Source organism: Centruroides vittatus, unplaced genomic scaffold (assembly GCF_030686945.1).
Source record: "Centruroides vittatus isolate TY-2023 unplaced genomic scaffold, ASM3068694v2 contig_3103, whole genome shotgun sequence".
Lineage (NCBI taxonomy): Eukaryota > Metazoa > Arthropoda > Arachnida > Scorpiones > Buthidae > Centruroides > Centruroides vittatus.
The window spans coordinates 400,101-422,928 of NW_027121999.1; the positions used below are offsets into that span (position 1 = coordinate 400,101).

At 32.4% G+C, this 22,828-nt stretch overlaps 1 protein-coding gene across 2 annotated transcripts; it reads right to left on the bottom strand.

The window, feature by feature from the left end:
• Positions 1-91: 91 nt before the first annotated feature.
• Positions 92-17,330, bottom strand: LOC136973176 (growth factor receptor-bound protein 2-like). Of its 2 annotated transcripts, XM_067267874.1 has the most exons (5): positions 17,058-17,327; positions 5,104-5,201; positions 4,905-5,024; positions 593-758; positions 92-529 (listed from the first exon to the last, which is right to left on the bottom strand). In XM_067267874.1, the coding sequence occupies exons 1-5, from the start codon at positions 17,133-17,135 to the stop codon at positions 353-355; spliced, it is 639 nt and encodes a 212-aa protein (XP_067123975.1). In that variant the 5' UTR covers positions 17,136-17,327; the 3' UTR covers positions 92-352. The 2 variants fall into 2 exon arrangements, with proteins under 2 accessions (XP_067123975.1, XP_067123974.1); XM_067267873.1 differs by having other exon boundaries at positions 92-758; positions 17,058-17,330.
• Between the last annotated feature and the right edge of the window lie 5,498 nt (positions 17,331-22,828).

Consider the following 22,828-nt stretch of genomic DNA (forward strand, 5'->3'; position numbering starts at 1 on the left):
GAATGGGAAGCATCTTACAGTGCATTAACAATTTTTTTTTGTTCCTAAGTGTTGTGTATCATTTGGTAAAATACAATAAAGCCGATTAACATCCTGATACCAATTGTTTTTTCTTTTATTTACAATATATATTTAAGCACCTTAAACAATTGATAAAAAAAATTAAATGCAACTATACCTAAAAAACTGCAAAAGTATAAAAAAAAATCTCTTCAAATATTGTGATTTGGAAAAATATAATTTCCTGAGAGACAGATATTGTCCGTAGCTTGGAATGCCATTAGGAATTGTTGGAAGTATAAGAAAGCTTGTGTATAATGGGACGAGCACGAGAGAGAACTCGACACTTTGCTCAGGGAGCGTGATAGGGGACGACGTAGGTGGCCGGAAAGTATCCGCGCCGAGTGCCGATTTCTCCCTCCCACCAATTCTTGTCCGTCTGGTCGACGACCGTAATGATCTCACCTCGACGAAAGGCCAGTTCGCCCGGTTCTTGTGCCGGAAAGTCGTACATGGCCTGAACGCGAATCTGTAATATGAAACAGTTTATAACGACAACTGTTTTCTGCTCAATAAAATTTGAATTCATTACCTCTTGGGGATCCATGTCTATCAGCTTTATGTCTTGCGATCTGCTGACTGATGCTGAGCGATGATACTCCACAAGTTCATTAAGCGAGTTAAATTTTATCACCCACAGGAAAAACTTGCCTTGTATATCTCTTAATACTTTAAAATGTTGAATGCCCTCACCACATCTAAATTTCAAAATATAAAATGAATTAAAGTCTGATGATATATCTTTAAGAATAACGTTTTAAAATGATCAAATTAGATAGAGTAATCTAGAATGGTGGGATAATGATGGTTTGTAATTACAGATATGAATCTTTTGAAATTTGTTAGAAAGATAAATTTCAAATGTTTCTACTTTGTTTTAGCCTGGTTTAAAATGAAAATATTCATTCAATTAGCTAGTTTTCTATATTTATTATTTTGCATGCACCCAGCATTACTCAGACTTTTCAAGGGACAATAAGAATAATGACCTTTAGTCAAAAAATGTACATTGTAGTTCCAAAGTATTTACAATAATGAAATAGCTTGGGATAAACTTTTAACACCCCATAATTTTTTCTAGGATGTCAGAGAATATTCATGCCAAATTTGATGCAGATATGTTGAGCAGTACATAGGTCTTTGCATTATTAGATGTAACAAATTTCTTAGAAAAATTTTTCTATACACCATTAAAAGCAACTTTATTAAATGTAAGTACAGTACATGGTGCTAGTACAAACAAAATTTGTTTGTTTTACCACTAAATGTTCCTGCTGAAAACAACAAACTGATTACAGTCGAACCTCGCTTAACGAGCATAATTCGTTCCAGTGTCTTACTCATAATGCGAAACACTCGTTAAGCGAAACAATTTTTCCCATAGAAATTAATGTAAAATACAATAATGTGTTCCACGACAAAAAATGCTTAAATGTTTTATGTATAACGTTTATTCATAAAAAATTGTACACCGTTAAGGAACGTCAATCATCATCATCATCTTTTCTTCTAGCACGGAATGAACCATCCTGGAATGAAAATTCGATTTGCAGAAACAAAAAAAGAAAAAAAAAATCACAGCTAATATGTTCGATAAACACTCCAAACAATATGCCAAATTCTTGGGTTATGTAAATACAGTGGTACCTCGTATAACGTACACCTCGAATAACGGACGCTGCGAACAACGGACTTTCTGTTTGGCCGTTACGTAACTTGAGCAACGGACTTTCCGGCATAATTGGCGACTGCTCCATGGGTGCGTTAGTGTTTTCCTAACATACTAAACAAACGTAACCGGAGACGTAGTAGCGGAGCTCTGCGTCTCCGTTACTACGGGAGTGCGCTGCTGTTTGTAGGCATTTAGGAATGACGGTGAAAGAAAGATGGCAGCGCTCGCACTATTGATAGTATTGTGATGGAGGAATCTATAATTCTAAAATATGAGCTTTTAAAGGCAAAAGAAGAGTCCCAATTGTAAAATTTAACCATAAAATGGATTATTTGTTGAAAGAGCATTCAAAATAGCCATGAAAAAAATTAGAATGCCGGCTACCATTCGAAAAAAATTCGTAAAGACACATCACCGCGTACACTAACTTGCGCTTTCACAATTTTTAAATTTTCATTCATAAAAACCACATAATGGACCCGGAAACGAAACTATCTGAGCCACGGAAGACGCCATGTTGCTTTTTACCGTAAACTACTGCTACAAGCGGCCGTTTTTGCTGTTCGACGGCGCGCACTCCCACCGGAATTTAGGAACGCATTTTGCAGGAATTTTTAAACGGATGTCGCTCACGCAGAGGAATAAAAGAACGCACCCCATGTTCATTTTTTTATGATACAGTACAGTTAGTTTATGCTGCAGAACGAATTAAATGTTTTAACATGTATTTCTATGGAAAAATGCGTTTTGTATAACAGACGTTTCACTTAATGGACGTGCACCTGGAACGGATTAAGTATGTTATATGAGGCACCACTGTACTATACTTAAATATTAGAAATTAATTAATTTGACTAGGGGTAGGCAGCTATGTTTTCATCTCTTATTAAATTTAATAATTATAAATAGTTAATTTTTAATTCAGACATCACTAAAATTTAATGACCCAAGAATTTGACATATCGTTTGGCGTGTTTATTATATAACGGGCTATGGTTGTTGATGTTTATAAGTAATATGTGTGAACACAAGTTCGGAAAAATATGTGATTACAAGCAACACTAAGATGCTAGCAGAATGAGTGCTAAACACAGACTGATGGAGCATGTTGCATGCGCACAATTCGGGACTTCCCCTCTCCTCATCACTCGTTATGCGAGGCAATTTTTTACAATTTGTTTTCCTCGTTATGCAAAACACTCATTGTGCGAGGTTCCACTGTAGTTTGTAAAGTTAACACATCATATTGAATATAACTGTCTCTCTTAAGAATAATTGTTATAAATTAAAATGTGCCACCTCAAATTTGGTCCTGGATCTGCTCTGACCTCTCTTTCTTTGTAACTAATCTGCCTTGTACAATAAATATTTTGGGTTGGTGTAATTACTCGTAACTTAGTCAGAATTGTATAGGTTTAAAATAGGGCTATAAAAATGCTATCAAAATTTCTGGTTTTGATGGCACAAACAAAGTTACAAAATGTTTATTATAAAATAGTCATTCCTTTACATAAATAACATTAAGTATAATACCCTGTGCCTTTTTGTTTAAGTCTCAGAATAGCCAGTAATAATTAATAGTGTTTTCGTAATTACCTCTAACTTGTAAGTTGCATAAATTTATTTGTAAAGAGCTAATATAACTTGTTTTGGTCTTTTTGGATACATTACATTAAAGAAAAAAAAATCAGCATGTATACTCTGTGAATTCTTACAACAAATTTGAAACCTTTAAATGTTGAATAACACCTCTAAGACTTATCATGCTTTCAACATACCTTTATCTAAACCAGTGGTTCTCAACTGGGGTCCATGTAACATTACTGGGGGTCCACAGAAAAAAAATACCAAATTGGGGTTCACGGTGATATTTTAGTGGTCTATAGAGTGATTCTACTTTAGAACAATTGTTTTACTGAGAATTAAAGAACTTCACAATACATATACTGTAGAAATTTGTTACTCATTTCTTGCATAAGGGTTAAAATATAAATTATTTAAAATATTGAATACGACATATATATCTCATTGACAAAGGTCAAAGAAAGTTTATGAGCTGGAGTTTGTTAGGCGAATTTAATACCACCCTTTACAGTGACATTTCTGAACATTTTGCTTCAGTTTGTTCCATATCTTAAAGATTAGGGAGGGAGGCTATAAAGTTTATAGCCTCCCTCCATTTTAACCCTAGTTCTGTGCAAAACTCCATCTTGACAAGGTAAGAGGTATTAAAAGTGCTAGTTCATAAATACAGTAGTTACTTTTTCTGAAATTCAGAGCTTCAGTATTAAAATATTTTTCCAATTTGAAATAATGTAACAAAAAAATATAAGTTCTTTTCTGTGAAATGTCTATGAGAGTCCACAAAAAAAATTAAGAGGAAAAGAGGTCCATGGGAAAAAAAAGGTTGCGAACCCGATCTAAACAGTCGAAAATTGATGGAATGATCATAATTATTCCTTAAAACTCAAGACCAGTTTTCAGCAAATTTAAATAAGATAAATAAAATTTAACATATACAAATCAAAAGACAAATTTAATTTTTTTTGTGAGATTTGACATGAAGGATAAAAACTGATAATTTTTTTTATCAGTTTTTATCCTTGATGTCAAATATCATATACAAATCAAAAGACAATAACTGTAATTAGTACAGAGTAATTGCAGTTACATCGGATGACAATTATGTAACAACTTTTGCAATATAACTTGTAATAAAAGAAAACTTGACTGTCGCCATATTAAATTCAATTCATAAAATGTGATAATTTTTTATTTCTTAAACTTATAATGCAATATATAATTATTTAAAAAGTAAAAAACAATGAAATCTTTAGAACAATCATCTTATTCTATGTATTATCATCATCACAATCTTTGTCATCTACATTATATACAGGAAATTCTTTTATAGCTATTTATTTAAATAAGTTAGTTTTCAAATTATAAATTTGTTTTTCAATATCTGAATAACAAAAATCTTAGATTTTATGGAGATGAGTTTATAAATTTAAACTGTACAAATAATTTTTAAAATATTTGTAAGAACAATTGTTTTCATAGTTAATTAGAACGAGCAAAATGGAATATAAGTTTCAATTAATAAATGTATTCTGAAATTTTATTGCTAACTTTTAAAAATGTTCAGTCATATAATATCAAATATACTTACTTAACAGATAAGGAAAAATCTCCAGGAGAACTCTCGCTGACTCTGACTAAAAATGCACCTTCGTGCTTGTTCATCAGTAGAGATTCGGCATCCGCACGTGCTATTCTTCCGTGATACCACCTGCCATAAAGTAGATATATTATATGGGAATATCATTATTAATAATAATGTTATAAATTAACGGGAATGGAAAGTTTACTTGTGCGGCTTCATTTCAATATAATTGCTCGGAATGAGACCCTCTTTTCCTTCCAGTTCGGCTCGATACCAGTTTGTGTCGTCTTCCATGTTTAATATCTACAGAAGTAAAAGAAATTACTCCGAGAACAACAGTTTCATTATGTTATAAAATACTGTTTTGAAATTAAAACATTTGAAGAATTACAAACATCATTTTTGGTGCATTTTTATTCCATACAAAGCAAATTATTTCAGGTTTTTTATGCAGAACTTTAAAATTAATTATAATTATTAATAATTACATCATTGTAATTCACACCACATAGGTTTGGAAACAAAAATTAGATGGAAATCCAGGAAACATGATAGTAAGTATAAGTTGAAGATTTGAGTTCACTCTGATTTATTCATTTCTTCTAGGACATCAAAATTATTCAATTTAATTCTAAAATTATTATTAGAGCTGCACAGCCAAATTTTAGACCAAATTACTTGATCTTCTTTAAAAAAAATCCAGCATTTGAAACAGCCTAGCCCAAATCTTAATGTTTATCTTTCCACTTTGAGTATTTTGCAAAATATTCTAATTGACCAATTCCAAAGAGAAAAAAAATTTACAGGAAAGTTACAATAAATCAATAGATTATAGTGAATTTTTTGAATACAAACTATTGTTTGTACAATTAGATTTTTTGATGAATCAGAGAAGATCGTCACAATTAAAATAATTAAAAAATGCTCTTAACAAAGATCCGAGCCAGCCATTACAAAAAATTATTTTTAATTGCTTCATTAGCAAGAAGCAAACTTGTTCGACTTTACTTTAGAAGACTCTCATAATACATGTTAAAAAAGTTTCTCAGAGTGAATTCAAACTGTTTTTCTCAGAGTATCGACACTTTCAAGCTAAGCGCTTATTATGGAAGAGAGAGGTAAAGGCAAATTTCCTGAATAAACACAGAAAAATATACACATAACATTAACTATCTCGTCTTCACAATTTTACCTTCAACACTGCTTTTTTGTTATTACCAATTGGTAATTTTATCTTGGGAATCAAGCAATGTTGTGCTAACTATTCGATCTAGAAAATCATCTTGAACATGCATTCACACTTTATTAAGAATTCAAGAATTTAAAATTATATATTGAACAAAACTTATGATGGATGCAGAAAGCATGAAACATTTCTTTGATGATAAACTCTTCATTAGTTCGTTCAAAAAATTTCAGATACGAGAACAAAGCTTAATCAAAGATTGTTTATGAAAATATTTAAGACTTGGTACCATAACTTAAAGATTGTATGAAGAATAAAGTAAAAGTAAAAATATATCTAATCAAAAATCTTTTATTAGACATGAAACATTTTGGTTTGTACAAATTTCAATTCTAAAACTTGTTTTAAGATTAAGAAAACTCAGGTGAAATGTCCTAATTAATATGATTTCGCTCACAAAACGTACAGTGTTTACTGTATAAAATTACATTAAATAACATATCTTTTTTTAATAGCACTAGATATACATATTTTTTTCATTAGAAGTTTCATTCTACCACTTTAAAAACAGTTGTTCCATTAAATAATTACCGCAGAGAAGAATAAAAGTCAGACATTTTAAAAAAAATAAATTCCTGATATTCATGAGAGAATAAGTAAACTTTAGAAATTCTTTCTCAAAAGACATAAAAAATAAACATAAAACAAAAACAACAATTTTTGAAAGCATCAAAATGAAGAATGATATTATTCTATGAACCTTCAAACAATGTACAAAATGTTTCAATACTTTAAAGTAGAGGTCAACATACAACCGTAGATCAACTCCAGTCCTTGAATATATCTAATTTATATCAAAATGGCTATAAATTGTAAAAACTTATAAAAGCTAGCCCCTAAACACGCACTTTCACATTTTATTTGGCCTGCCACTTAAAAAAAGTAGCAAAAATTTCTAAAGTGCAAGGTTAATTTTGGTTTCAAAACCTTTCTCATTAAGGGATTTGTAAAGCTTTCATCCGGAAATTTAGCTTTTTGAGTAACATTAGTAATTATCCTATTTAAATGATTTAATATACAATCATTTCCTTTGACTACTTCCTTACGTCTCGCCGATTTAGGAAATGAATAAAATGCACCTTTATTATAATTTTTGTAGTCAAGAATAGAAACAGATTGATTGTATTTAATGTACTTAACAATATATAAATATGTCGTTCGTTGTATGACAGAAGAATAAGCCACTTACTTTAACTAATTTAGGAAGCATGTGGAAAGGATATTAAATTTAATATTAGGATAATAATAGAGGGAAATGATTCTATATTAAATCATATAAATAGGATAATTACTAATGTGTACAGAGCTAATTTCTAAATGAGAGTTTTACAATTCCAGTGGCTAAAATGGAGTAAAAATTTGATTTCTATTTTGAGATATACTTAAGACATAATTTTATAGTTTTTAGGAATTACAAATGCAACTCAATGACACACTATTTTATTTTAATGTTAAGAGAGTGTTCAAAAAATTAAGTTTACTAACTCTTAAAAAGTAATCAAGACACGAATACAGAAAAATTAATTTGTTTTAACATAATCTCACTTTTTCGAAGTTCTAAACCAGGGGTTGGCAACCTACAGCACACGTGCCAGACATGGCATGCGAGACCATTTTCAGTGGCACACTGAATGAATTAAAATATTAAAACAAACAAATAAATAAAATACCTCAGTTTTCGTCAATAATCTGTCCGAAAACAATCGGCAAAATCCACAACTGACAAAAACCGAGGCAATTATTTCCATATGAATCAATGTAAATCCAATTAATTTGTTCTAGACACTCCAAAATAGATACCAAAAACATATTTTATAGAGAATTAATACAGCGATAAATACTAAAAGCGATAAGAAATTAAAATAAAAGACTAATTAGCATAAAGGTAAAAGTGTTGAGATTAAAGATAAGATAATTAGCATTAAGATGAAAGCAGTGGAATTGTTCTGCTAGACACGCAGTGTAATATCTTTTCTTGTAGAAGCTAGTTGGACATGAGCCTCTAGCCTATATCGCCCCATGGTAAAGTGTGACATAATTGTCCTGTAATAGTAATTGTATGCATTTATGATAGTTGCATCGAGGGGAATAATGCCTTCCGAGAAATCCATTTAAGGGTAATTGGCCCCTATTCAGGCGTTACAGACGTGGAGATAACCTGAAAAACTTTACGTGGTCAGCCCACCCTGGCAAAGCGCAAACCCATGACCGAACTTCCAGTGTTCAGGGAATGGAACTGTTGGCCAATGGTGGGCCGTCGCAAGGTAATGTTCACACAATGATAAATAACGCCACACTGCGCCAGAAAATGCGTGGATTGCCCTTTGTTTTCACAAAATTAGCAGTGAGATCAGTTGAACACGCCAACGAAATCCAAGGCAATCGACAAAAACCAAGACAAATTTTTCGCAAAAAATCTACGATAACCGAAGTCAACGAAAACCAAGGTATTACTGTATATTAAAAATTATTATTATAAAATGATATTGAAATCATAACGCATGCATTCATGTCAGCTACATTTTGCGTATGTAATGCACATGTGTTCATGTTCTGTGTTCTTATCTATGTCTACAGAAGCCAGACATGTGACATTCAGCATATTCTGCATGTCTGGATCAGGACAGTTTGCCTATTCCTGCACGCTTGTTATTAATAAGTAATATACCACCCTAGAATGTCTCATAAAAGACAAAAAGTTAACATTCAATCTTTTCAATACATTTGGACTGAAGAATATGGATTTCTATAACGAAAGGGTCGTGCTGTTTGTGCTTTATGTTACGAAAGTGTCATGTGTCATACTTCAAGTGTACAAAGACATTATCAAAGCAATCATCATTCTACATTTAAGAATGCTGATGAGAAAATTGAAGCAATTAAATGAGCTATTTTCTGGTTTTAAAAAACAAACTACTTTTTTTAGTCAAGGAACTAAAAATAAAGCCACAGAATGTAGTTATAAGATTGCTCAATGTAGAGTTTCCAAAGGCAAATCTTTCACAGATGGTGAATTCATCAAACAAATATTTTTGAAAAGTGCCGATATTTTATTCAGTGATTTACTAAATAAAGAGACAATACTGTCTCGAATTTGAGGTATACCTGTCTCTGCAAGATCAATTGAGAGACAAATAACAGATATGGGCAATAATGTAACAACTAAACAGAAAACTGGGTTACAAGAAGCCTCTGTATTCAGTGTCGCTGCTGGTGAAAGCATTGACGTGAACGACATGGCATGCCTAGCAATAGTTGCTCAATATTGTGGAAAGGATCAAATTTATGAAGAATTATATGTTGTTTAATTCCTTTTACTGGTACGACTATAGGATAAGACATTACCACAGCATTTTTTAAATTATTTTGAAAATCAGAAAAATAATATAAATAAAATATTTTCTGTTACTACTGATGCCGCCCGTGCAATGGTTGGAAAAGAAAAACGGTTTGTTAAACTTCTTGAAAATCATATTGGACATAAAATATGAAGTTTCTATTGTATTATGCACCAGGAAAATTTAGTTGCAAAAATCTCATCACAGCATTTGAATTATGTAATGGACACAGTTGTTAAAATAGTTAATTTCATTGTCTCATGTCTTCATTGACACACAGGCAATTTAAGTCTCTTTTAAAAGAAATGAAGAGCGAATATGTGGACCTTCTGCTACACAGCAATGTTTGTTGGCTTAGCCGAGGTAATGTCTTGAACAGACTCAGGCCTATATCATGTTTGGAAGAAATCAAGCTGTTTCCTTCATGAAAAAAAGAACAAAATTTTCTGGAATTGAATGATGAAAACTGGTTATGCAAATTGATGTTTTTGATTGATATAACACAATACCTGAATGAATTAAATTTGCATTTACAAGATAAAGGTCAAACAGTACTAAAACTTTGTGAACACTGAAAGGGGCTTTCATCAAAATTTGATATATTTACCAGTAACACTTACAAGTACTTTCCAATTGTCAATGTCTATGCAAGAAAATTTACTGTTAATAAAGATGAACTACGAATGTATGTTGAAGGCCTTAAAGAAGAATTTTCCAAACAATGTGGAGACTAAAATTCATGCACCCATATTTTCTTTCCTTATTAAACCTGACTTAATGAATTTAAAAATGGTCTCATTTGATTTATCTCTTTTTGAGTGGGTGGGCTCTGATAATTTTGAAATGAAACTTATAGAATTAATATCATCAGAATTGTGGAAAACAAAATTTGTTGATTTGCAGAAAACACTTGAAAGTGACTGCCCAAAAAAGCTGGCTATCATTTTCAGTTGTTGGATATCTTTACCTGAAAGATTTAATTGAAGAAAATCGTAACATCTTCTAGCTTCAACTTACCTCTATGAACAAATTTTCTCACATATGAAAGGTATTTTGAATTCGCAAAGAAGTTGTCTAACACTTAAACATTCAGAAGCCTGCATGAAGCTAAAAGCGACAAATTACACAATTGATATTGAGAAATTGAGCAAAGAAATACAGGGACAAGGCTCACATTAATTGATTAATAGTTGTAATTAATTAATAAAGAAAATGATTAATAACAGAATCTTTGATAATTTGTTTGTATTCAAACTATGTTCAATGTTTTATTACATAAAATATGTAATTTATAATTGCTATCCTATGTTTTTTAACACCTAAACAACCTGTTTCCATCATTACTGGAAAACAAAATAATATAAAAATAAACTAAAATGTATAAAATATTTTCTTTGATGTATAAATACACACACAAAGCCATTGTAATAAATTGCACAAACTGCAAACATGCCCTATTCAATAAACTAGAATTTTGAGAGTTCTAATTTCTAAGAACATATAAGTAGAACAAATTTTGAAATAAAATATTAAAACAAAATTCGTAGAATCATATCGGCACGCAGTACAAGTTTGTATAAATCATTTGGCACAACACCGCAAAAAGGTTGCCAACCCATTCTAAACGATTGAAATATTATGAACACTTTTTCTTTTCTTTTATTGAGATCTTTCACCCTGCGAGCACTAAGAGGGCCTTTTATAAGGATCATCATAAGTTTGGTCAGGTCCACAAAGGAATGGCTGGGTAATGAGAGATGTAATGGGGACAGACAATTTCTTGAAAAATCTGAGGTTTTTTGACTACCGGATTTGGCCCCAGGTTGCCGGGGCAGTAAGCCGATGGCATAATTGGCCATCCAGCCAGATACACAGTTTTTTGAAGTTCATGTGTATTTTTTAATATCATTTATTTAAAAAACATTTTCAATAAAATAAAATTTGCCAAACTTTTATTCTTATGTACTGTAATTCCTTTAAAGCAGTGTTTCCCAAAGTGTGGTACGCGTACCCCCAGGGGTACGGGAAGAGTTTAGTGGGGGTACACTCTGCACCGTGCTTCGGCTGTTCTTGGTCAACAAGCAGTTTACTTTTTTCGATTACAAACATAGAAAAATAATAAAAAACTTCGTTACTTTTTAGCAGTTTCGCCGGGTGCTGTGATTCTGTGTATTCCTCCACCCTATGGCCAAGACAACAGTGTCACACAAAAACCTCCAGTATCTACACATTGAATTGTTACAATGTGCGCGTGTGTATTTTTAGCTTTTGTGCGATTTTTCTAACAGGAAAGGTTTGTTATGTGCTTTAGTATTAATAAAAAGCTAAAAATAAAGAATAAACCAATTTTTCTGTAGCTAGTTACTACAACTAACAATTCTTAGCAGAGACTTACTTTGACAGTGCTTCTAGAAAGACGAAAATGAGACCTAAAGTCCATATCGCTATATCTAGGAACAATATTTTCCACAGTCTTCTATTTTGGCTTTTTCGATTTTTCAATTGCAGCAGCATATAGAAATGGAATATCCTCGTTATCTTTGGTTTTTGATTTAAAGTATATGCAATTTTTTTGACGAGGGGTACTCAGCATTAAGAAAATTATACAAAGGGTACACAGATGTCAAAAGTTTGGGAAACACTGCTTTAAAGTATTCCTGTTTCTCCCAAAGCAGCATTTAAATATGACAAAGTTAATGAAATATATCAATATCAACATAATATTTATAATAAAATAACAAAAATTATGGCAATTAATTATATTATTATTTTAAATTTTTTAAATGGGTTTTCTCCTCTTTCTTTCTAATTTCAAAGCTATAATTATTCTAATCTTTTAGTAGGAATGCACAGAAAAATTTCAAAAGCAGATTCAAGGGCAACTGACAACAAAACAATTGTTAGTTATGGGTTCACACCGGACGGCAGGCTGGCTGTGCAGTTTCTTAATGTATATAACACCTAAATATGGGGCCAGTTTCTTATAGAAAGTCCTCCCAAGAGGTATTCCCCCATGGTAGATCAATCATGAGTATGTTGTCTTTATGAATCCAATCTGTTATATATTATAACAACAAATGTAAATTTCTAAGACTTAACATTATTGCATCTAAAAATAAATATTTATTATTTGATACTTAAACTCTATTGTCTCATGAATTAGTTAAATAAGTTAACAGTTTCAACAGTAATATATCACATTATAGACTGGGATTTCAAAAGCTAACCCTGCAACCTGCAGTTTGTCGTAAAATGCCGACTCATTAAATCAGGAAAAAGTTGTTTATCGTGAAATTTCTTTGTACTACAATTCTATGAAAACAGTTGTTTATTAATAAAATTAATCAATATATAAATTGAAAAGCTGAAAACTTGGTTTGAAAAATGTTCTTTAATCAATTAAAAAAAATACTCTCTCAACTTATACTAGAATATATCAATAAAACAAAGAACTGTTAAACAAAAATTCAAATTAATTTATATAATTAATTGCTTTAAACTCAAAACTAAAGAATTTTTTTTTTTACTTTCAAGAAATGTATTGACAGATTCCAAATAATAATTAATTAAAATCAAATCAGCAATTCAGTCTTTACAGACATAAGTTATTTTCTTAGAATGTTAATTTATTCTTTGACGTAAAATTGCCATGTTTTTGTTATCAAGGACACGGCAATCGTTTCATCATTTTTCTCTTCTAACTTGTCATTAGGCAGTGTTCTACAAACGCATTTTAATTACTTACCATTTATAAAATTACGTAACTCAATCAAATATCATTCAATATGTAAATTGTTTCTTTAAATACAAAATAAAATTATTGCAAACTTGAAAAGTATGTTCTTCCCTAGACAATTTTATAAATTAGAAAATTTTAACAAAAAATATCAGATATTGAAAACATTGAACTCGAATAATTGAATTTTTGTCTGTTACATTGGCTTGCAAATCAAAATTACTGCTCATTAAATTTCTGATTATATGCCAATGCAATGTTTGTGTAATTTCAAAGTTGGACAAGCAAGATTGCAAACAGATAACAAGAAATCTATGTTAACACATTGATAAGATATGATTGAGCAAAATGCAAAAGATAAATTTTTCTTGACTTTAAATTAGTATAAGAATTATTTATTTAAAATTTTATTAATTACTCATGTTATTTGCCTTTTTATTTCCATTATTCTGAATTTTCCAGGAGGAATTATTTTGCAAAATGTTGAGAATCTCAACACTTCCCAGTTTACTAGTTAATTTGTACAAATCATGCCAACGTAGTCTTGAAATTGCATTCCATAAAAATATTGAAAGTGTAAACAATTTTAATAAATTAATTATTTAGAAATGCAATACCGTAAAATTTTACAAACTTAAAAAGATTAGCATGAAGTCGTTAATGCGTATAAAAGTCGACTCGAAAGCTACGCTATGCTGATCGGCTACGAGTGAGATCTCAGAACTGTTATTTCAGTAAGCTATTGAAATATTGATCTGATCTTTCTTTTGTAAGCTTCTTTCTCCCTGATAATCGGGCCAAGACTAATTATAATTGTTGTATTTTGTAAATTTGTTATTAGTAATAAAAGTAACAAGTCTAGGACTGACAAATCTAGTAACCAATTGTAGAAAAGTTGTTTAAGAACTCTGGTGTTGAGCTCTCTTTACTCTTCAAAATACTTCTGTTTAGATCTTGCCACAATTTAATTACAAAATTTTAAGTTATCAGTAATTAAGATTTGACTGTGGCTACAGGATCTACGAGGTGATTATGCTCCCTAGCTTAGTTGAAATCGCCTGTATGCATTATAATATAATATATACTTTCACTTTCATCACATAAACAGTACATTTTTTACACTTAGAATGTAGTTAACAAACCTAGTGCTAGCTGGAAAAAATAATAATACCATTTAAAATTTTTTCATCTTACTCCTCTAGCCTTTGATGATTTATTTCTGGCCCAATATTAACTTCAATTACAGAAAAATTAAGTAAATTATTAAAAATCAATTTTAAATCATTTCAAATTAGAATATTTTTAGATTCTAATGAATACATTTAATCAGAATTTATTCAAATGAATTATATTATAAACAATGGTAAATTTTCATAAATCATAAAGTATCATATAACTTTGTAGAAACATTAACCTTTAGTTTTATAAATACTTCTAGCTAAAAGCATGTTTGCATAAATTTAAATAAATCCTGTAAATGAATAAAGGATAAAAATCTTTATAAAAATCATATATTAATTTTGTATCATCATTTTAAAAATAAAAATTACAAAATTTAGCTTCTAATTAACCCAATAAAATCTTACATAAAGGTTTAGTTAAATGTCCTTTACATTCAGACAGGTATATGTTTATATAACATAGGTCTACCATATTTAAAATATATTTTTATGTATGAAAATCTTGACATAAAACCATATTTCCAGACATATAAGTGCATCACTATATTCTGTGAAGTTCAGTTACTATATCAGTACATTTACATTTAATTTGCATTGACAAAACAGTTCAGTGCTCTTATAAGCCAAAACAAACTAGAACACACAAAAGCAGGCTCTCATAAGTGAAGGACACGGTTCAAAAAATGTGACAACAAGCAATTTTCACATATAAGAGTATGCTCTAATTTGAGCAGAAATACAGTATATACATTTTTTCTAGACAATTTTATAAAAAAAAGCATTGATGTTAATTTATTTGATGAAGTATTTTTGTAATATTTGAATGGAAAAAATATATTTCACTTATGTTTATTAATCAAAGTATTTTCATCTACAAAGTCCCTAATATATAAGAGTATCTCCTAAGTATCCCAGTTACAGAATATCCAGTGGATAATTAAACACATTAAATTTTCTCAGAGTCCAAATTTAACACTTGACAAATCAATTTTGTACACCACAAAAGTAGTTCTCAACTCTGTGTTACAATACTCAAAAACCTTAAAAATACAGTATTATCAAACATAGCTCTGACAACAACTTTCAATGTAAAATTATAAGATAATATCCCAAATATGGGAAAAAATTAAAATTTATACAGAATTTTTACAAAGAATGTAACTTCTAATTAGTATACATAGGTATTTTCTGGCCACTCTATACAATAAATATCAATTTAAGGAAGTAGTTCCCAAATGTTTTTTGGTTCACAGCACACTGAAATGTGTGAAACTTTTCTGGTGCAATGTGTACAAAGTTAGAAGCAGACTAATGTATTTTAAATCACAAATAGCCATGTACTATAATATCATCATCCTATAGGACTAGTCTAGCTATTACTTGATCACACATGTAATAAATCTTTGACAAATCTGCTTCCCATTTTTAAAATAAACTTACATAATATTTGTGGCAAATTTAGCCACATCTGAAAATCACCAGTTCTCAAACCGTGCCAAGAATGGCACGAACTGCCGCAAACTGTCAGTTCTCAAACGGTACATCAAGGTGCCTGGACACATGGATTTAAAGTGCAACAAAATACCATCAAACATTTAAATATCACAAATTACTAAATTAACTTACAAATATGTCGAGTAAGTATTCTTGTCATTATTTAACACAATTAAATGAAGCAATCGAGCGAATCTTCTCATTACACTTTTAATTTTTAAACCTTTAACGGAGGATCGACAGGAGTTGCGGGACAAATTTGAATCAAGTAGAGTGTATAAATTTCGTTAGAGCATCCTAATTTGTTTCATTCTATATTTTTAACATTTATTTGTAAGTATTTTAATGTATTTTATACAAAAAAACCCAAAAACAGCAACATTTTCCACCGTATCAAACGGTCATCTTCAGGTTACTTAATAAATATAGAATACACATTCAAATTAAAGCATACAAAAAAACTTCGGGCAAGAGGAGTCTCGCATATGGGCGATGCAGAAAGTGAGACGTGACATAAAAGAAATTAATGCATATTCTATATTTGGTTCCATTTAAGTAACCCAAAGAGGACAATTTAACATGGAAAACATTCGTTCTTACATTTCTACACAAAAAGTTTGTCATCAGCCGGTTCCTGGTGTCTTGGCACACCTATTTTTACCACATGCATCCAGACCACTGTCAGCCACAGACAACAGGCTTTTACCCTCTTCCCACATTATATTTTCCCTAGTTTCAGAGTCGTTTAAATGCTCAGAAAGACGAGACAGTCGGGACCCCGCGCTCCAGAAGCAGGCAGATTTCGGGAGGGCCAAGGGTGGCAGATACGGGTACGGTTCCATCGACTTTTATGCTGGCACGAGGGGGGTCTACAAGTCTGGGGGTGGAATTTGGAAAACCCGAGTTGACATTTTATTTGTTGAGATATTTGTTTAAAAGAAATTAACTTCGAGTTTAACCTGGCAACGTCAAGGCAGACATTGGCCTAAACAAGCGTGATAATATCTGGCCAGGAAGTGTTTGGAAAATTGCTTAACCATTTCCCACGTAGCAGATAATGCATTCGAAACAGAGTTACGTGTAATTTTTTGACATTCGCGTACATTTTGGAGTGCGTAGACCTCCCCAACGTCACTTTTGGTGTAAAATATAGGTAAAAAGTACCTTGAGGACTTGTCCTTTTCTGAAACTCAATTCATCGTCGGCGGTGGCGTTGAAATCGTGCTTGGCCAATGCTTCCATTTTGCACGAAATGATTGGAATTAAGTAAAAAAAAGGAACCCGACGATTGGATATTTACATAACTTTACCGATTCTACCGAAATCTTTCCCAGAAATGAGAGAAACAAAAGGAAATAAAGAACTACATAATTCCAAAAAAAAGCCTCCTGCCAAAGTTGTTTATGTTTACTTCCACAAATCCCCGTCGGATGGCGCCTCTAAAAACGTTTTCGTATATTTTCGTATTATTATTGTTCTTATATTTTTTAAACATTTTTCTAGAAAATTCGTATATAAATTATTTATTAAAACATATAATGCGAAATATTTTAATAATAACTAGAAAAGTTTAGTTAAAGTAGAAGTAAAATTTTTATTAAAATTAAATAAATCTAATTTGATTCAAACTTTGAAATCGATGCGTCTCCATATTGTTGACATAAAACAAAATAAGTTAGATTATTCGAAAAGTCAAAATAATACACAATTAATGGGCTAAAAACCGAGAGAGAACAAAAAGAATAGCGAATTGTATCATTACATTACTTTAATATACGAATGCTCTTAACCTCTTTCCGATACGGCCGGATGGCCGAGCGGTCAAGGTTAGCAGCCTGCCGACCTGGAGTCGAAAAATCCCCAGGAATTTTTCGGGGACTGGTGTATCCGCATATGTCGGTCCCCGTCCCTCTCCACCCGGCCGCCCGATTGTGGGCCTGGCCGAACCCATAATGGGCTTGCTATAAGAGGCCCTCTTAGTGCCCACAGGGCGGAAAGAGTTACAAAAGAAAAAAAAAACCACTTTCCGATCGTCGGGATACGAAGAAAGTCCTTGAAAGAAGGTTAAGGACATTTAAAAAAGTCCTTGGACAGTTAAGAAAAACTGAACCTTGACCTTGCTAGAACGTGCGACGCTTTTTTATTCTATAATTAAGGCATTTCCTTTCCTGCAAATAAGAAATATTTAGCATGCTGATTTCTATCTTTTACGGCAATCTCCGGTATCTATTTGATGTTTATATTAAATTTTATAACACAAACGGTTTTCAAATTGAAATTAGAAAATTCACTTATTTTCTGGGATTTTCTATTGTGTATTATCAAACGGTAGTGGTCGAATGGTAGTGTCCACTACGAATGTCTGCAATTTCGGCGAATTCGAGTGGCTCTCTTACTCACACACGTGCAAAGTGGTTTTTATCATTATTCAAAGATGTAATTATATTACGTTTAGTTTATTTAAAATTTTTGAATGATTTTTTTCTCATTTCAGATTCTATCTTCCATAAGGGCACTAAAAGGGCGCATTTAATTATATCCTTCATGAGTTTACAAACGAGAGCGGAAAGGTAATGGAAATGGGCCCAGCAAGTTCGGCCCTAAAAAGTTCCTGAAGTTTCTGACCTTGAATCAAAGTCGGGTCTCCAGCATAGATGTTGGGACGGGCTGACGTCCACCCTAAAATTTCCTGGCCCACCCTGAAATAATTTATTCAAGTCTACTTGTGACCATAATTGTCGAGTTTCTTTAAATATAAATTCATCGTTCGCCAAGCAAATTACACATTCTTACTAAATTTTTTCTACGTATGTCTTACTGAAAATCTATCTCTAACTTTAAAAATAATTAATTTTCTTGATGATAAAATGTGCAGATAACAACCGCCCATTCCACCCTCCCAGAATGAAAAACATAGACTCGTTACTGATTCCCAGAATGACAGATTGATCCCTATAACATCTCGGACATCAGACTGTCATCTTTCAATGGTAAGTTGTCTATGCGTAAATACCTTGCCTGAACATTCTCTTGATTATAGGATGAATGCAATAGCCAGTGTCTTTGCATGTTTTAACTTGGAAAAATATGCGAGGATAAGTTACGCCTGTACGTGGTGCTAAAGAGTATAAAGTGTTGAATACACAGTCTAAGTTAGCAATGTAAACATAAGGTTTCAGAGAAATTTTCTTGGTGGATCCTTCAGAATAGTAGTAGAGCCTATAGTTTCCAAGAATTGAGAATCTTTTTTCTTGCAACTGTGGATTATGAAGTATGACAAAAAAGATTACATTTGTCGGAAACTAACAAACGAAGGTTATGATCTTGTAAAAGGATTTAACAGTTCGTAGAAAATACGTAGGACAGCTTTGTGAACTGTGTAAATTTTTGAAAATGTGCTTCTGAAACTTTTTGTTAGCCTGCTGATTGAGATCTTCCCTTGCCATTTTTCTTTTTTAGAAATATTCTCTGGGTTGACACATAAGAACTTGGCATTTAATTGTACACCACAACCTCTTTTTCAATACAAACCTCAGTTATCATATGCCATATGTTCCATGAGAATACATGTTGTAACAAGCAGCATAAATAGAGAGGTTACGGCCGATGTTTTATCTCTAAAACGTGATCGTCGAACGTTGAACGCCGCTATCTTGTAAGCCTAGAAGTTTGACAATGGCGTTTGGAACGTCATTGGAATCATGATCGACGTCCCAAACGCCATTGTCAAACTTCTAGAATTACAGCATGGCGGCGCTCAACGTTCGACGTTCACGTTTTAGAGATGAAAACTTCGCCGCAACCTCTCTGTAGTCTTCAATAATGAATGATCTTTCGGTCTTGTATTTCCGATACTAAAAGAAAACACGCAACAAAGATTATTTTCTAAGATATACGGTAGAATACGTGCGATTGTCCACAATCATTGGTGAATACTACGAAACTTTAAAAAATTTCGACTTCTGACATCCATTACGCTTTCTTGGTAAATGTCAACGGTCGCTGTTTATCGTGAGCATTCACAGCGTTACGGACTTTCACAGCATATCGTTGTACTGTACATTTAATAGTTCATATAAAAAACTAAATGATGAAGTTTGTTGTGCTGTGTAGCCATTACTGTTATTTTCAAGCATGTACTGCTATTTCCAAAATTATATACTGTATTATAACATATACGACTTGATTTCCCAAAGATATCTACATTCAGAATCAATTTAAAACCAAAATGTCGGTTAGATGTCAACGTGGTTGGTTCAGTCTATCGCCGTATGAACCAAATTATTATCTGTTCCATACACTTGTTTGTCATTATTAGTATATACGTGGCACTATTTCCATTCTTCAGCTAGGCTGGTCAACCTATCACGAAGAAGACCCTCTCATAATGAGCACTCTTCTGACCGTTCATATAGTGTGATGTTACCGGCATTGCCAACTAAGCTGAGGGATCCAGGCAACTCAAACCCACCGTGAAGAGTAGTAGAGAAAAACTCCGAGGCTCTGTGGCCACGTGGTGTTTTTCCCGACAACTCTTCACGAATTCAACACCTAAATAGGGCCCAGTTTCCTATACAAAATCTCATACGCCTGTCAAAGGAGGAATCCCGTTTGACAGGCGTGTCGCATTGCCTTATCCCATTAATCCAAGCAACATCAGCAAGCATCAATTTATTTCTGTGTGATAACTATTATACTCACTTTTACGTATGTTTTCTATACTATAATTTATTTTCAAAATGTAATTGGAGATAAGTTGTTTCGGTACAAACAGGCAAAGTTAAGAAGTTTTGCTGCAGCAGTAACAGCAATAGAAAGTGACATTTTTTAAACGAAATATTATAAATAAGTGGCACAAGAAGCCAATTTGGGAAAATCTACTTCTATTTAAGGAAAAATAAAGTTTATTTACACCATCAACTTATTAGTTTAATTAAAAACTCAAGAAAACAGTCCTCAGTAGTGATTCATCGATTCTAAATGTTCCTTCCTCTCTACTGGATCATCACAAACTGACATTTCTGTAGTTTTTCAGTTAAAAAGTTTCTGAAAATGAATGTACTTACTTTATTTTTCTACGGAGGAAACGTTAGCAATGGAAGCCGCCATCTTGTTGTCACGTGACTTCAGAAAGCTTATCTAATTGGCGTATAGGAGATGCAACGTTTCGAGTGGAAGTAAATCGCTTTGGAAACGGCATGGAGTTTTGTTAATGACAAAAATGAGTTTTTGAAAACAAAACATAATATTAAATACTCAAGTTAAAGTAAAATACAATCATTTTAAATAATTTTCCATTAGTATTATTAGAAATAGACACTACGTACTTGTACTTTGTAACAATGCTGCATTCTGACGCAATGAAGTATTGAAGTAACAAAGGAGCATTCGTTTTGTCTAAATAGTGTACAATTTTACGTCATCACCAAATTGTCTCATATAAAAACTGTAAGCATGACATTAAATTGACCTAATACTGCAGTGTATGGTAGTATTCTAGGTGCCGAATGGTGTATGTGGGTTGTTCAAGAAGTTCGGGAACTTTTTGAATAGAGCGCCTCCAGTTGGTTATGTTTTAATCCGCTTGGAGGCGTTGTGACCGCCGATACCTTCCGAGTAACATGTTTCAACCCGTTTGTTGATACGTTTGTTGGTGATTAGTTACGGCCGTTTATGTAAAAAGGTGTTCGTGGGGTTCGGCGAAAAATCGAGTCCGCTGAAATGAGCTCTTTGAAGGAGCAGCGTTGTTCTGTGAAATTCTGTGAAATACTTCACGGAAACTTTTGAGTTGATTACCAAAGCTTAAGGTGAGGGTGGATGAAACATCACCCCTCCCAAAAAAGCTCGACAAGTTCGCTCAAATGTTAAGGTGACGTTGACTGTTTTTTTTTTTTTTTCGATGCAAAGGGGGTTGTGCATTACGAATACCTACCTACCTACAAGCCAGACAGTCAACACGAAGAACTACCTGGGGGTTATGAAACGCCCAAGAAACAGAATCAAGGCGAAAACGGCCCGAACTTTGGAGGAGTGGCGAGTGGTTTTTTTCACCACGACAACGCGCCGGTTCATTCGTCCCTCAGAACACGTGAGTTTTTGACCAAAAACAAAACCGCTGTGCTTCCCCACTTACTCTACTCATCTGAGCTAGCCCCATGCGACTTTTTCCTGTTCCTCAAACTAAACAGCACGCTCAAAGGAAAAAGATTTGCCATCATTCCAGAGATAGAAAAGAAAAACGACAGAGTAGCTTATGAGCATTCTGGAAAAAGCGTTCGAGGACTGTTTCAAAAAGTGGAAACACCATTGGGGAGAAGACTGCTTTGAAGGAGATCCTGACAAACAAAATTGTACGTGATATATATTTTTTTTGTAGTAAATAAAGTTCGGGAACTTTTTGAACAACCTTCGTACTGTTCGGCACCTAGAACATTCCTTTTCGGTTGTTTCCTGCCGTATTCTAGAAAACAGAACTAGAATAAAATTCTTTGTTTTAAGGACACATTTTTAGTATGAGAACTTCTATTATATGATGAAGTATTTTAAAGAAAGAAACACGAATGTATCCCTTAAAGTGGTGTTTAAACATATGTCAATACATTAATTGTTTTGAACTGTCAGTGGGATTAAGTTTAATTAATATACACAGAGCTGGGAGAATGATATAATTTGTAAATCTTTTATAACTATTTTAATAAAGGTTTTATTCAGCTTTTATGCGGCCCGACTATGTAGGTTGGTTCAAGGGAAAATTATTACCTGTTACACGAGTTTTGAATAAATTTAAACATCTATTCTCCCTCTCCATATTAGAATACTAATGATTTTGATTTTATTATTTTGTTCAACCACAAAATGATTATTATTCTAACATGCATATCGTTACACAACAGAAGTTGTTTACTGATACTATGGCAATAATTAATGTCACATGA